At 33.7% G+C, this 17,664-nt stretch overlaps 2 protein-coding genes across 2 annotated transcripts in view; one reads left to right on the top strand and one right to left on the bottom strand.

Annotated features, from left to right (window-relative positions):
- LOC126881198 (probable NADH dehydrogenase [ubiquinone] flavoprotein 2, mitochondrial) overlaps window positions 1-13,097 on the bottom strand; it is a 32,274-nt gene extending 19,177 nt beyond the window's left edge. The window contains exons 1-2 of the mRNA XM_050645301.1: window positions 12,940-13,097; window positions 12,713-12,841 (exon numbers count right to left, since the gene is read on the bottom strand). Of these exons, the coding sequence (XP_050501258.1) occupies window positions 12,713-12,841; window positions 12,940-12,975 (165 nt within the window). The 5' untranslated portion in view covers window positions 12,976-13,097. The remainder of the gene's footprint in view (window positions 1-12,712; window positions 12,842-12,939) is intronic.
- A 1,851-nt stretch (window positions 13,098-14,948) lies between these two features.
- The window catches only part of LOC126881196 (replication protein A 70 kDa DNA-binding subunit), an 82,976-nt gene continuing 80,260 nt past the window's right edge, over window positions 14,949-17,664 (top strand). Inside the window, exons 1-2 of the mRNA XM_050645300.1 lie at window positions 14,949-15,171; window positions 15,231-15,481. Coding sequence (XP_050501257.1) covers window positions 15,127-15,171; window positions 15,231-15,481 — 296 coding nt within the window. The 5' untranslated portion in view covers window positions 14,949-15,126. The remainder of the gene's footprint in view (window positions 15,172-15,230; window positions 15,482-17,664) is intronic.

The raw sequence follows: 17,664 nt of genomic DNA, 5'->3' as shown, positions 1-17,664 counted from the left end.
CTGCATATCTTAAGGAGCGGTTCAATAATTGATCGTCTAACCAGCTTTTTAGAGCAGCTGTAATCAGAATACAAATAGTAATGATGATTCATTAGAATCTTAACTTGTATTAGTAGCAAAAAGGAGATGTAAATGAATCTATTGCCTTGTATTGAGGAACTAATTATTGAAGCTAACTTTAGATTTAAAGAAGTGGCCTTCTGACCTATTCCACTGCAACCTTTTCAGATCTATTGTGGTCCTTGGAGCTAACTTGTTCTTATGTCAAAGGAATTAGAGCTGTTTCTTTTTAACATGTTGAACAGCACAATGTATATAATATTATGGCTCTCTGAGCTGACTTAGCCGTGGTCCATACAATATAAGTAGTCACTGCGAAGCAAGTGTGATTAGCGTGGCCCTGTCAGTAAAATAAGCGCAAATCGTATATGATTCACACGGCGCTCAACGTGTTAACACATCCCCTGTGAATGACAATGAAAGATCTTTTTTGCTTCTTAAGTCACAGGCTCATGACGTCTTTTGATGCCATGGGTACGGGCACATAAATTATTTTAGTATATCGTCAGCCTAAAGTGTGCGACATCTGTTGAGTCATTTACTGTTGAGTCATTTGCATTTGCATTTACCGTTACTTGATGGAAGTTCATTTTATCTCACAATAAAACACTGAAAACTTTTGTTTTCTATACTTCCACAAAATTTATTATTTACAACTATGTGATTACAGCTGTTTCGGCAGAGTGCCTTTCTCAAGTGATATAATTTACAATGTGTTTGCCTTTTTAAGTCTCTAACTGAAGAGGTTGAGGAGTGGGGAGCTGTTTGTCTCGAGTTGGTCATTCAGAATTATATCTGTATTTTTCAGTTTATTAATTTCCATAGATTCTAAAAAAGATAGCTTAAGGCCTTTATTTTGGATATGCACAATTTGAAACTCTTCATTGAAAGAATGATTATGATCTAGAAGGTGAAGTGCGTATGTAGAAGTGTCTGTTTTTCTATTGTTGAAAGCCCTTTTGTGTTCTACTATCCGTTTGTCAAAAGTTCTGTCAGTTTGACCGATGTACGTTTTCGGACAGTCACCACAAGTTAGTTTGTACACCCCACTCTGTAGTTGCTTTCTCTTTCGGCTTTTATTGTTCTTAATATATTTGCTTAAGTTGTTGTTAGTTCTGAAAGCTGGTATTATTCCTTTCTTTTTTATGTATCTGGCTATTTTTGTTGTTATCTTGCCAGTCTATGTGAGAGAGCAGAAGGTACTGGGTTCTTTCTGTGGTGGTGGATACACTAATTTCAGGGCTTTCTTATGGAGTTTTTGATTTAAAATTTTGTTAACTGTTTGTTCGTTATAGCCGTTGTTTACTGCTATTTGTTTAATGATGTTTAGTTCTATCTCGAAGTTATTTTTTGTCATGGGAATTTCTGTCAGTCTATGTATCATGCTATGGTAGGCTGCTAATTTGTGTTGTGTAGGATGGGATGATGAATTGTGTATAGTTGTGTCAGTATGGGTAGGTTTATGATATACGGAAAACTCATGTTTGTTGTGTAGTCTGGTAGTCGTTACATCTAGAAAGTTTATGCAATTATTCTGTTCTGTTTCTATTGTAAACTCAATATTACTATGAAGTGAATTAATGTATGGTAGAAATTGGTCAAGTTGTCTGTTAGTTCCTGTAAAGCATACTAGTATATCATCCACGTATCTCCACCAATATAAGAACTGTTTAAATACGGGATGTTTAGAAATTGTTGTTTCAAGTTGGTTCATAAATATATCTGATAGTAATGGGCTTAGAGGATTACCCATAATAAGTCCTGCACTGTTGTTTGTGTATATTTGATTATTGAATTTAAAATAGTCTTGATTTATGCAAATTTCAAGGAGGTGTAAAATTTCAGATGCAATGATCGGATTTGTACTATTATGGTCTAAAAGATTTTTAACTAAAACAAAAGTTTCTGTAGGAGGAACACTAGGAAAGAGATTTTTTACGTCAAATGAAATTAGTCTTGGGTTGTTGGGCAATTGAAAATGTTGTATTTTATTAACTAGTTCTAGTGTATTTTTTACGGTGAATTTAGCTGAAAATTTAGTGTATTCTGTAATAATATCTGACAGTTTTTTTGAAAGTTTATATGACGGAGCTGTATAAAAAGAAACTACAGGCCTTATTGGGTGGTCAGGTTTGTGTAGTTTAATAAACCTCCTAAAACAACCTCCTAAATTATACTCTTTTATTAAACTACACAAACCTGACCACCCAATAAGGCCTGTAGTTTCTTTTTATACAGCTCCGTCATATAAACTTTCAAAAAACTGTCAGATATTATTACAGAATACACTAAATTTTCAGCTAAATTCACCGTAAAATATACACTAGAACTAGTTAATAAAATACAACATTTTCAATTGCCCAACAACTCCAGACTAATTTCATTTGACGTAAAAAATCTTATTCCTAGTGTTCCTCCTACAGAAACTTTTGTTTTAGTTAAAAATCTTTTATACCATAATAGTACAAATCCGATCATTGCATCTGAAATTTTACACCTCCTTGAAATTTGCATAAATCAAGACTATTTTGAATTCAATAATCAAATATACACAAACAACAGTGCAGGACTTATTATGGGTAATCCTCTAAGCCCATTACTATCAGATATATTTATGAACCAACTTGAAACAACAATTTCTAAACATCCCGTATTTAAACAAAAATGTTCTACATTCAATTTGAAATAAAAAAGACCCCATGCATAATCCTTCTAAAATGAACGGTTTTAAAGTTACGGAGATAGTATAGTATAATTGGTCCAAAAAAAGGCCTAACCTAAACATCCAAAGTAAAAGTTTTCCTCCAACACCAAATTGTTCTATATGGTCAGGGCCGGCCCGTCCATATAGGCGAACTAGGCGGCCGCCTAGGGCGCAAAATCCGCCTAGGGCGCAAAATTAGGGACGTAGTACTTTCTCATGTAGTAGTTGTGTAACTCGCAGAGACAGAAAAATCACTGGGTAATGAAAGGTGAAGGATATTTTATTTTAGTTGTCTTATAAAATAAGAAAACGCAAAACTATAACTTAACGTTAACATTAATTACTCGTTTTGGCAACCTCGCTGAGCGTAAGCCTACTTAGTGGCGCAGTGGTCGCGGCAACCCCACACTCTTCACTTCAGTCAAGCCAGCAGTCATAGCGTGAACGTGAACAGAATAAGAGTACTAGTCTGTCATTAGGGCGCTGCGTGTTATGCATTTTCACTTTTCAGTTTAGTGTAGTAGTGCAGTGTTGTTGACTTTGTTTGTGCATTGATTGACAGTAGTAGTAGTTGTTAATTTACGATAACAAAACTGCAAAAGGAAGTTTGAATTAACAAGTAAGTAGCTTATACTCTTCATATTTATAATTTTTTTCAGTCATCATATCATATAGGCCATTGTCATATTGTTGTTGTATATAGGCCTAAATCAAATCAAAATTGAGATTGTTTAATTATCATAACTTAAAGAAAACCCCTTGTGAACACTTGCCTCTGTTTCGCCTACGATGCCGATGTGATTGATTAGGAACTGGCTGCTGAGTGCTGGTCATGCTGGCTGCTGTTCTGGGATTTGGGCGAACTGAGTGGTTGTTTAATTTATTTAATATTACACAATATGAATGTTGAATGAATTATTAGTTTTGAAATCCACCTGGACATTTCTAATTTTGCTTCCAAATATTTATCAAAACAAATTATTTTTTGTTGAAAACAGTATAACTTGACTTTTTAAGCAAGAATGACCATTGGATTTTTTTGTAAAATTTTTTAACTTCTAATTTCTATCAAATTGATTTCAAAATTAGGCCTACTTTAAATGTATTTATAAATAATATTAAAATAATAGGCTATTAATGTAATTTTATTTAAGAGAAGTCCTTGCTTCTTGGGGGTGTAATCCTAATTTCATATCTTGAGTAAAGACATTCAAAATTTTTTCATTTTTTCAAAATGAAGTTAGCTTAATCCAATCATTGTTTTCTTTCCAGATATGATGTCAGGAAAACACTCGGGCTCTTGGTTTAAGAAAAGAAGACAGGAAAGAGAGGAGTCAGCAAAAAAAGCTAAAGGGTCTTTTGAAAAATATTTAATTAAACCAAATGACACAACTCTTAGGGAGGAAAGTTATAATGAATCACCTTCCACCTCTGGAAAAACCAACCAGCTCCTACCTCAAGAATATGCTACAGAGAAAACAGATACTGAATCACCTTCTACTTCTGGGGGAATCATCCAGATCCAACCTCAAGAATGTCCTAGGAGGATAACAGCTATTGAACCGCCATCTACTTCTGCAGAAAACAACGAACGTCAACTGCAAGAATTTCAAAATAATTTCGTTGAAATGGACGTTGACGTTACAGATAATGCAGTGGAATTACTGCCGGAAAATTCAATCTCACCCAAAGTTACGCTTGATTATGCTGATCCAGCGTCTTGGGACACTCTAAATATTAATCGCCAAACTTTACGAACCATTTTAGTAGAGCATGGACCTGACCAAGTAAAAGGAAAATTTCCGAAGGGTGTGAATAACAGAAAATTTTCTGACTTTCATTATAGAAGGAGGCTTCCAAATGGTGAATATGTGTACCGAGACTATCTTCAATACTCAAAATCTACCGACAAAGTTTTCTGTTTTTGTTGTAAGGTGTTTGGCGGCATAAATGTCTCTTCTTCATTAGGCAAAAGTGGTTGTAATGACTGGCACAATATGTCGGCCCTCCTTGAAACGCACGAAACATCAAATGATCACCTTCAAAACTTTGAAAAATGGAAAACACTGAAAAAAGCACTTAAAAAAAATTTAACTGTTGACAATGTTTATGAACAAAAAATAAAACAAGAGGAAATTTACTGGCAGAAAATTCTAGAACGGCTGTTTGCTCTCGTCAAAACTCTTGGGTCCCAAAACTTGTCATTTCGCGGCACGACAGAAAAATTAGATGTTAATGACAACGGAAATTTTTTAAAATTTATTGAATATTTGGCCATGTTTGACCCAATAATGAATGAGCATCTAAGAAAAATCAAAAGTGATGTCAACAGGCACACTCATTACTTAGGGAAAAATATACAAAATGAGATGATTCAAACTTTAGCTAATGCAATAAATGCAGATATATTGTCCTCAGTACATACGGCTAAATATTTTTCTATTATTTTAGACTGCACACCAGATGTTAGTCACGTAGAGCAAATGACAATTATTATTCGATTTGTTGAACTACCAAAGTCATCTCTGGCATCCTCAACAGAAGTATCTAGTTATCATCAAGTACTTGTAAAAGAACACTTTTTGGGATTTGTGCCTCTCACTGAAAGTACCAGTGGTGAGTATATGACGGAAGTAGTTTTAGAAAAGTTAAAAGAGATTTCTTTGCCTGTAGAGAATATTCGTGGGCAAGGTTATGACAACGGAAGCAACATGAGAGGAAAAGAAAGTGGAGTTCAAAAGAGAATTTTAGATGTCAACCCACGTGCATTTTATGTTCCATGCTGCTCACACACTTTGAACCTTGTTGTGAACGATGCAGCTTCGTGCTGTGTAGAGGTTACTACTTTTTTCGATGTGGTTCAACGAACATATGTGTTTTTTTCGGCATCAACTCGACGATGGGATGTTTTGCGCCGTCATGTTCCAGCTTTGACATTAAAACCCTTAAGTGATACAAGATGGTCCAGTCGAATTGATGCACTAACGCCTCTGCGGTACCACTTGTCTCATGTGTGTGATGCTTTGGAGGAGATTTCTGAGGACACTTCTCTAAAAGGATCAAGTGGCAGTATTGCGAAGGTAGAAGCACTTGGATTACTTAAACACCTCTCAGACTTCAAGTTTATTGTTGCCCTTGTTACATGGCACAATATTTTATTTCAGGTAAACCTAACCAGTAAGATACTACAAGAAAAGGATTTGAGTCTCCAGAAAGCAGTTAGTCACCTGAAAAAAACCGAAGAGTTTTTGGTTACAGCCAGAAGTGATGTACAGTTTCAGAGAGTTCTGGTTGATGCTAAGGAAGTAGCAGAAGAAGTTGGAATAGAACCAATTTTTGAGAGGGAGAAGGTCCGAATAAGAAAAAAGAAGAAAATGTTTGATTATGAATCAACAGATGAATCAGCAAATGTTGCCAGTGACCCGTCAGAAAGTTTCAAGATTCAATTTTATTTTGCTCTTTTAGACACGGCTGCTAATGCGGTAAAAGAAAGATTTTCCCAGTTAAATACAGTATCTGGTGTCTTTGGATTTTTATACAACATTACTGATCTTAAAAACAAGACTACATCTGAGGTTAAGTCGATGTGCAACAACTTAGAAAAATCATTAGGAATTCAAAAAGATGGACGTTTAATTGAATCTGATATTGATGCTGTAGGACTGTGTTCTGAATTGAAAGCAATTTCTCATCATCTCATCGACTCTATATCAAGCCCTGAAGAAGTCCTAAACTACATTTACCAACACAACCTTGAGAATGGATTTCCTAACATATGTGTAGCACTTCGTATTTTGCTTACGATGCCACTTTCTGTAGCTAGTGCAGAACGGAGTTTTTCCAAACTTAAATTAATTAAAACCTATCTCCGCAGTACAATGTGCCAGGAGAGACTTGTAGGTCTGGCGACAATATCTATTGAAAGTGAGAGAGCAAGACAAGTAGACTTAAAAGTTCTCATTCAAGAATTTGCTAAGCAGAAAGCAAGAAAAGTGCCCTTAGGACTTTAGTTTTTAGCCAAGAAATACTGTTAATTTCTAATCTGTATTTAAAAGTGACTTTCAGTCCGAAGTTAATAGAACAGTAATCCAATAGCAAACAATATTGCAATATGTTAGTCAGTGTATTGTTTAAGACAGTGTTATAAAAGATTTGTAGACTAACTTTGAGTCTCCGTTTTTTATGATGAAAATTATATGTACAGAATTCAACTTTGACCCATTAAACCCATATGCCTTTGGTTAAAGTACGTCTTATGTAATTACATTTGCTTTTTATGAAATTAAAGTTTGTGTTATGTAAAATAGCAGTTATTTTATTTATATATCCCAGTCATTAATCAAAGGTTTATTAAATTAAATTAAATTATTAACATAACACAGAGTTGAAATACCGTGTCCCGGTAAAGTGCTAGTTGAACTTTTTCAACTGTAATGAGGGCGCAAAATTTGTTTTCGCCTAGGGCGCCGCAAACCCTAGGGCCGGCCCTGTATATGGTCCACATATTGTTCAGTAAAAAGTTACACCATTTTGAGCGTCCGGATTGGGGGGGAAGATGGGGAGAAGTCGGTAAATTAGTAGTTTTTTTACGTTTTTCGTCAATATTTCTAAAACTATACTTTAGCGTAAACAATTTTCTATACAAAAATGTTCTACATACAATTTAAAACAAAAATGTCCTATACATAATTGTCATAAAATCAACGGTTCCAGAGTTACGGAGAGTGAAAAGTGGAGGTTTTCGATGCTTTTTATATTTTTTGGGCAATTTCCTACTGATTTTCTTTAACAGGATTGGGTTTTATAAATCAAATTTGCTATTTCAGTGACCGATGGTATGTTAGTGATAAGCCCTTGAAGAAACGTCAACCTCACCACCCAAAATCATCATCAATTGCCAAAAAATATAAAAAGTATCGAAAACCTCCACTTTTCATCATCCGTAACTCTGGGACCATTGATTTTATAACAATTATGTATCGGACCTTTTTTGTTTTAAATTTTATGTAGAACATTTTTGTATAGAATATTGTTTACGCTAAAGCATAGTTTTAGAAATACTGACGAAAAACGTAAAAAAACTACTAACTTACCTACTTCTCCCCCATCTCCCCCTCAAACCGGACGCTTAAAATGGTGTAACTTTTTACTAAACCATATGTGGACCATATAGAACAATTTGGTGTTAGAGGAAAACTGTTATTTTTGATGTCTGGGTTAGGCCTTTTTTTGGATCAATTATACTATACTACCTCTGTAACTTTGGAACTGTTCATTTTAGAAGGATTATGCATTGGACATTTTTTATTTCAAATTTAATGTAGAACATTTTTGTATAGACGGTTGTTCATGCTAAACCGCATAGTTTTAGAAATATTGACGAAAAACGCAAAAAACTATGAATTTACTGATTTCTCCCCCCTCTCCCCCCAAACCCGACGCTCAAAATGGTGTGACTTTTTTCTGAACATTATGTGGACCATATACAACAATTTGGTGTTGGAGGAGAACTTTCACTTTGGATGTCTGGGTTATGCCATCTTTTGGATCAATCTTATCATACAACAGGTTAAATGCAGGAAAATGGCCTAATAAATGGTATAAACAAACATTCACTTGAGGAACAGAACAATACTGATTTGATTTAATATATTTTAATGTACTCATGATGCTGAAATTTACTGAAAATTTTTAGAAAGTGACCAAATTGTGTAAGCAGAGAAGTAGAGATTGTTATGCGGAGTTTGTTGAAAGTACTGAGGAATTACTTAATGAAAATATAAAACCGTTTTGGAGGTTGGTTAATTCTATGCGGAGTAATTTTGATATTCCTGGTTGTATGAAGTTGAATGATTCTGTCTATGGTGAGCCTCAGTTAATTGTTGATGCTTTCGCCACCTTCTTCAGCACTGTCTATAATACTTTCACATCTTACCCTGATGACTGGGTTGATCCATCTGATAGCAATCGCTGCCTTATTCACTCTTTTACTATTAAAATAACTAAAGTTTTAGACTGCTTGGATAATCTTAACACTAGTAAAGGCCCTGGCCCTGATATGATATCGAACTTGTTTTTAAGGAATTGTTCATTTTCTTTGTGTAGACCATTATGGCTTATTTTTAACAGATCCCTGGCAGAGGGCCATTTTCCATCACAGTTTAAGAAAGCCTATGTGAAACCCATACACAAATCTGGTGATAAGTCATTTGTTTGTAATTATCGTTCCATAACAATTCTTTCTGCCATTCCTAAGATTTTCGAAGCCCTGGTAACTGATTTCTTGACGGATAATTTGAAAAATCAACTACATACTGCTCAACATGGTTTTCTGCCTGGCCGTTCTATTTCGACCAACCTTCTTCTTTACACGGATCATATTGTAAATGCTTTCGTGGACGGTTTACAGGTGGATTCCATTTATACTGATCTGTCCAAAGCCTTCGATAAGGTAGATTTTATTAGGTAAGCCTTTTATTGCATAAATTGGAATGTTTTGGTGTGAGTGGTAAACTTCTTTGCTGGTTGAAACCTTACTTGTGGGACAGGTCTTTATGTGTCAAACTGAATGGTTTCACTTCTAATGAGTATTTTCCACTCTCAGGAGTACCTCAGGGGTCCCACTTGGGACCTTTATTGTTTGCAGTTTTTATTGATGATGCTATTAAATCACTGACTGACTGCGAAGTGTTGGCATATGTCGATGACATAAAGTTGTTTTGTTCTGTTCGGGATTACTCTGATTGTGCTAGGCTACAGAAATCTCTCGACTTATTTGCGAATTGGTGTGATAATAACAGATTAGTCATTAATCGTGACAAGTGTCAGGTTATCCAGTTTCATGGATCAGTGGAAATGGTAGATTTTGATTACAACATTCAACATTCCTTTCCACAGAACAACATATGGCATTCATAACCCATTGGATAGATACATGGGGCTATTAAATGAATTTGATTATGATATTTTCAATTTAACTTTATCTCGGTTCAAAAGATCTCTTGCTTTGTGATATATATGTATGGTATTGTTGAATTTTGTTCTTATTATATTTTGTATGTTTTTAGTATGTAGTGAACTTTTTAAATGTAACTTTTGTTATTGTTTTTACACTATAGGTAATTTATGTTTTGAAACCTAACTGATATTGTATTGTAATTTTTTTTTTTTTTTTTATTCCATTTATTAAAATACGTAATAACAATATACAAAAAAAAATACATTAAAAAAACCAAGAGCCGTAGCTATGCTGGTTTTGTGGTAACATAATAAACATAAATATAATGGTAACAGATTACATAACATAAAACTTTTTAGACTACTTTACACTGAAGGTTAAGTTTTCCTATATAGATTCATTAAAGAAATTGTATTAAAGTAAATGATTAAATTATTATTTATTATTAAATTGTTATAGAATTTTATTCAATTAAAGCTATCTGTTGTAGTAGTTAGTAAGAAGTAACTCTTTTAATTCAGTTTTAAATCTTTCTAGCCTGCAGTCTTTGATCTTTGTGGGTAACTTATTATACAAAATCAGTCCACTTGAGTATATACTTCTTTGTGCACCAGTAGTTCGCATTCTTACGGTTTGAAAACTACCTCCCTGTCTGGTATTATGGTCATGCACATCTTCTATACGTCTTAGAGTAATATTTGTAAGTGTTTGAGAAAGCTTAATTTGATGAATGAATATACAAACTTGTAAAATGTATAGCGACTCAATGTTTAGAATTCCTCTCTGATAGTACAGGTCGTCAGTTGGATGAAGTCTTGACAGTTGAAATATATATTTCACAGCCTTGTTCTGTAACACCATGAGAGGATGTAGCTGTTTTTGATTTGTATTACCCCAAACAATAGTTAGATATGACAAATGTGAATTTATTAAAGAGTGATAGATCATTTTACGCTGTGGGATACTTATAAATTTAGCAATTCTTCCAAGCATACCCACTGCTGGAGCTATTTTTTGACACGTGTTCAATATATGCTGTTCCCATGTTAGTCGATTATCTATGTGTAAGCCAAGGTATTTGGTAACATTTTTTTTAACGAATTTGAATTTTCCAAAATTTAACTGTAGCTCTCTGTGTTCTTCAATATTTGAAATTATTGTGTAACTACATTTATTCATATTGAGTGAGAGCTTGTGGTATCTGAGCCAGTCATCTATATCTGTCAGATCTTTTTCTACAACATATTCTAGCTTTTTGGGATCTTTGTCAGCATACAAGAGTCCCGTATCATCAGCATAAAAAAATTAACTGTCAATGGGGTATCCCGTGTTTTAAATAAAATAAATAAATAAATTATAAGTTGGATGGTTTTTTGATTGAGAGAGTCACTAGCGTCAAGGATCTTTGGTTCATTTTTCAGAGAGACTTATCCTTTAATTTGCATATTGACTTTATTTTTAATAAGGCTCTTAGGCAGCTAGGGTTTATTAAGAGGCATACACGAGATTTTCATAACATTTCTTCACTGAAAATTTTATACTGTTCTCTGGTCCAATCTCAGCTTGAAAATTCCACTATAATCTGGTCTCCCTTTGTCCAATCCTCTGTTCAAAAGTTGGAGAGAGTGCAAAGACGGTTCTTTATGCACTGTGCCTTTAAATTACACAGACCTTATTCATATTCTGATATGATGAGATACTTAGAACTTGATCCTCTGTCTACTGGATGGGTTAATTTCGATCTCATCTTCATTTTTAAATTGGTTAACGGAATGATACATTCACCTGAACTGCTTAAATTGGTTTGTTTCCACATTCCTTCACGTGTCCTTCGTGAGAATACACTATTTCATATACCTTTTCGTCGAACTAATTATTCTGTGAATATAGGTCTGGTCAGACTTCTTGTTCATGCGAATCGGTTGCCTCATGAGACAGATTTTTTTAACTTGTTCTTAAGTGCCTTTAAACAATCTCTGAAGCTTTAAATTGAATTGTAATTCTATATGCATACAGTAGAACCCCGTAAATCCGAACCCCACCAATCCGATCTTTCGGCAAATCCGAACCAACGAAAATTGAACAAAATTTAAAAATTCAAAACAAAAAGTTAAAAACATGTTTATTATACAGAGTAAGACCAGAAAATTGAACAATGTAGGAGCAATAGGACTTTGACATTTAAAATTTCTTAAAAATAAATATGTACTTTAATTTAATATGTAGTGCATGCTTATAAAGGTTATACATAAACCTGCTTCGGTTTCCTTATAGTCAATTTGAGTCCAAAAATATTGTCCACACTCTTGCGAGAACGTTTTGCGACTCGAAATCAACGACAATGAAAGCTTTGGATTACTAATTAGGCTAAATTTCGATAATCCGAACTTTTCAGAATCCGAACAGGCTGTCCCCCCAATTAGTTCGGATTTTCGGGGTTCTACTGTATTTATTTTATGATTTTGTATTTTATTTAGTATTTGTTTGTAATGTTTATAAATGTTGCTTAATTGTATATTTTTTGTCCCGTTCATTACCAATAAATAAATAAAAAATAAATTCCATTCAACAAATCAACAATTTTCTGGTTTGTTTATACCACTTATAGTAGTTTAAATTTATTCCACCAGAGGTCAGATACTTTGTTTTTAATCACGAATTGCAAGTAACCATCAACGCCGTGATTTAGTCAAATAAGTACCGAAAAGCCTAGGATGACATCTGCCCTCCAGACCGCGTGAACCACCCGTGGCTCTCACTTTTATTACTACATAAATAATACACAACTGACTAAATTTAAATGGAAATTATATTGTGGGTTATTTAAAGGTCCATATTTGATAATTTAAGTAAAATTAATTTCCGGTCCGCAGATCTCATAAAAATAAAATGCATGCCAGGGCTGAACGTGTTAAAACATCAGCATCTTATTAAATCTATTACAAAAAAAAAACATTTTTTCTCTTTCCCCCATAATTTATTATTGATACCTTTTTATTTTCCGGGGTGAATTCAAAGACAATATCTGGATTATCTTCAGGAGTATCTCGATGTACAAATAAGCTATCATGTTGTAAAGTGGAAGTAGTTTGAAGTCCCCTTTTGGTAAGAGATTTCCCCTAAAATAAATTGAGGTTATGTTAAATTACATAAGACTTAACACAATGAATAGTCAATTTGAAGACTGAAGATTTAGTCCCCTGTTAGTAAAACTTACCAAACTTGAAGATATTTCTTTGAACAATTTCAACATATTCTAAATTTTATTTCTTTTAATTTAAAATTTTCTGACGGTAAACACTGAGCTGTCACTGCGTGCAGCTGCTAACTTCACGTCAATCAAACGTCAAAGTCAAAATTCAACTTCTTGTTTTTCTTTTCTTCTTTTTAATATAAAAAATATTTAATCAGGCCTTTAGAGAAGGCCGAGCCTCTCTTTCCTTGTCTAAAGGCGGTAGAATGTCTGACTGAACTCTGCTCTGAACCACTTAAAACCACTTTTAAATGCACGCTGTGTCTGGGTACACGCTAACGTGTACGCAAATAAAAAAGTTAGGTACACGCTTAAACGTCATCAAGTCAGTGACGTCATTATTTAGCGTGTACTATGACTGGGTTTTTTGGTACACGCTAATTTGAGCCGCGTGTATGCTGTGGTATTAAGTATCTGTAATATGTAAGTATCGCGAGTGTCAGAATTTGGTTAGAATTTGTCTAATCGCGTTATGTTTACAGTTTAATATTGATTTGTAAAGAGTTTCCTTATTTTTACCTATTTAGTGTTTTTTTTTAATTAAGTATGAAGTGTGGACAATTATTTAGTTCTTTTATAAGTTTAACAGCATTCTAAAACAGTATGAAAAAGATAAGAGACAAAAATTCGTAATTAAGGGTAGCAGAAGTAATAAGACAAAATATACGGGGCGATTGATTTGTGTGATAAAGCTCAGTAGATCCGCTATAGTAATAGATAGCAATAAAAGTTAGTAACAAAAATTTTAGCAAACTTTGAGCTTCATATTAAAAAATTACTAAAATTAGTTAGAATGTTACAGGGCGTCCGATAATATAGTGGCAGACCAAACTTATGTTTTTTAATGGAAATGGAACAATCCTATATTTTATTTTATGTTCTAAATCTTCTTAACTTCCATATAACAAAAATATAAAGGTTTATTATGTTATACAGGGTATTTACAAAGTTATAACCAATTTTCTATGAAAATCATAACAAGTTCAACTGCCTGTATAAATAAAAATAAACACCAATATAAATTGGTATAAGTAACTTACGTATAAAAATTATTTTAGCAGTATTTTGTATATAATATCATGTTAACTAATATTTATTTTGCTAACCTGAATATATACTTTTATAAACAGTTGTTTTATTACAATTAAGTTTGAAACATCTGAATAGTTTTGCTTCCCTTCCCCTTCCCGTAATAAAAATATTTTCTATCAAACAAACAACAAACACTAAGGCCCGGTCCCGGTACTTTATGTCTCGATTAACAGCCGGTTAGTTAACCGGGACCTCTTTAGGGTCTCTTGCGTTGTAATAAATGCAATTATAATTATTATTATCCTTATTTATAATTATATTTAATAATACTTGTAATTGCCTTTATTACAACGCAAGAGACCCTAAAGAGGTCCCGATTAAACCCCAGTTACCTAACCGGCTGTTAATCGAGATTTAAAGTACCGGGCCTTAACATATCAAATTAGCGTGTACCAAAATATAAAGTCACTGCCCACGCTAAATAATGACGTCACTGGCTTGATGATGTTTAATTCGCGTGTACCTAACTTTTTTATTTGCGTACACGTTAGCGTGTACCTAGACACAGCGTTAAATGCACTGAACCATAGAGAATATCTATTATTTTTTAATACCTACCTAAAGGCATGATACTATAAATAACAACTTTATTTATAGTATCATGTAAAGGCTCCAGGCCCCAACTCAACCTGAATAAAATTGGCGGTTGAAAAGAACATTTTTTATCGTAGGCCCAAAATATAGCAGAATACTCTATTATAATCCCAAATCCGCGTTATAAAAGGGAGACTATTATTATATAATATTTGACTGTTTAGATGCCACAAGTCATCGAATTATTTCTTTTTCTAATTTTATTGCCTTGTTAATTTTTAAATTCCTCCGTCTATGACGTTCGTTCTACATCGAAACCTATGAACGTTTCATCGAAAACGAAAACATTTCAAAGGTTTCGTTTCAAACTTCACACCGATAAAGACTTGTTTGTTCTTGCCAGTGTCAGTTCTTGGCGGTAAAATATTTGCGGTATACACATTTTTTACGTCGTACGTAATTTGCAGGGGTTGATTACTGATCTTTATTTGATAATTTGTTTATTTATTTTGCAACATAAGCAAAATGCGTTCGCCTCAAACCTATAACATGTCAGAAGGATCACTCCAGGTATGTTACATCTGCATATTAAACATTAATGTAATACAATAACATATAATTTCTTCTAGACAATCATGTCTGGAGGTGAATTTCCAAATCCCATTATGCAAGTTTTGGGTAGCAAAAAGATAAACGCCGGATTGGGTGATAAAGAAAGAATTCGTATTTTACTGTCAGATGGAAAATACACTATTTCTTTTGCCATGCTAACAGCCCAAATTAATGATCGACTTGGTCCAAATGGTGTGGAAACTTTTAGCATTATACAAATAGATAGATATGTTACGAGTATCATCAACAATTCTGGGAAAGGAGAAGCGTAAGTTATTTATTATTTTACAGTTGCCTTAGTTTATAGATCTAAAAAGTAACAGTAACATTTAAATTCCATACTAGATACGAGATACGAGAAAAGTAAACGGCCTGGTGCAGGAGGAAGATGACACATGGAGAATCAGGATAAAAAACTAAATTAATGAATTAATGAGGGGTACGATATTGCAAGATTTGTGAAAAGTCAAATATTGTCATGGCTGGGCTGGGACATTTCCAGAGACAAGAAGATACAAAAACAACAAAGAAAATATTACAATGGAAGCTGATAGAAAGACGAAAAAAAGAAGACCCAGAACGAGATGGTTGGATGACATAGGAGATAACCTGAAAACTATGAATGTAAGATAATGGAGGAGAAGAGCACAAGATAGATCTGAGTGAAAGGACATAGCCAGACAGGCAAGGACCCAACCAGGAATGTAATACCAAAAGAAGAATAGAATTAAACCTTGAAGGAAAAATCCAATAGGAGAGAGACATACTTTATTGATACAATGTACCAAAAGGCCATCGACTGAAGTCTTTCAGCCAATTTACACAATTAATATACATTAATACAGTATATGTTTTTTGTTAATATTAATACAATACAATAATTAAAAAAAAAATGTATGTGGCGGTAATCACAACATCACTGACAATTAGTTACAATACAGATGATGATTTAAATAGAGTTGTTTATTGTCTTGATGTGTAGCAGATTTCTTCAAAAAGAGTTCTTCCTGGATATCTACGGGCACTGTCCTCTGGTATCTTCACAATGTGGGGCTCAATCAAATTTTTGTTATTGTCATTAATAAAGAGATATTTAAACAGCTTATTGAGTCTCTCATTAATAGGTTCAATTCCAGTTTTCTCGTACAGCATTCTGTTTGATGGATTTTGAAGTGGATTATCAGGATGACGCATTCTAGTAATTTGTCGAAGGCTAGTTGTTTCAGCCACTTTTATATTATTTTTGGCAGGACCTTTAGAATTATAGAAAATTGCCGAACCATACTCCAGCATGAGCCTGCAAATCATTTTATAAATATTGGCTGCTGTTTCAATCGTAATTCCCTCTGTTTCATTCCTAATTTCCTGCTGTTTCATTCTTGTATGTTAAACTTCTGAAGTGTTTTGCTCTAGTTATAATTTTCCTTTTTATAACTACTGTGTGGTGGTTGAGCTTCAATTTGTTATCTATTTCTATTCCCAAATACTTTACAGTTTGGGAGGGATTAATAATATTGTCGCATATATTTATAGTTGGTGAGTGATCTTGGATTCTATGGTTAAATATTATTAGTTTTGTTTTAGAAGGATTTATTGTTAATCTCCATTTATTCTTCCAAGATATTGTGTCGTCCACCTGCCTCTGCTATAAGTCTATTGTCTTTATTACATTTTTTCCATATGATATCACTGCAGTGTCATCAGCAAATTGTAGCAAATTAGTATTGGTTAGTCTATTGTCGCATATGTCACTGCAATAGAGATTATACAATAGAGGGGAGAGTGGTGAACCTTGTGGAACTCCTTGTTGCACTGAAAATGAATGGGAATATGTTTCATTGATCTTAACTATACACCTGCGTCTTCTAAGAAATTCGTCAATAATCCATATTAGAGAAGGGCAGCATTTCATTCTGTGAAGTTTATATAACAATCCTCTATGCCAAACGGAGTCAAAAGCCTTCTTGATGTCCAAGAAAACTCCAGCGCCTCCTTTAGTCCTTGACATCTTGCTGCCTGTATATTGGATGTTACTATTGAAAGAGGAAGGATTGTAGATGATTTTTCTTTAAATCCAAACTGGTGTGCTGGAATATGTTGGTGTAATTCATTATATAATCTTCCTTGGATAATTTTCTCAAAATTTTTTCCAATTACTGGGAGAAGGGTGATTGGACGGTAATTTTGGGGTAGTTGATGGTTAGTATAAGGTTTAGGAATAACTATTACAATGCCTGTCTTCCACTCATCAGGGAAGAAATGATTCATGATACAATAGTTATATATGCTCATTATCTCCTTATGAATATCTGGATCTAGTTGTCTAAGGATTTTACGATTGATGGAATCTTTGCCTGGAGCTGTGTTTAAAAATCCAATATTTGTTTCATTACAAAATAAAAACAAAGGAAGTTAAACCATTTACATAGAATGTTCAACAAGCTGCCTGAG

This window comes from Diabrotica virgifera, chromosome 3 (genome assembly GCF_917563875.1).
Source record: "Diabrotica virgifera virgifera chromosome 3, PGI_DIABVI_V3a".
Lineage (NCBI taxonomy): Eukaryota > Metazoa > Arthropoda > Insecta > Coleoptera > Chrysomelidae > Diabrotica > Diabrotica virgifera.
Note: the sequence above shows the minus strand (reverse complement) of the source record. Positions and strands in the feature narration are given on the sequence as shown.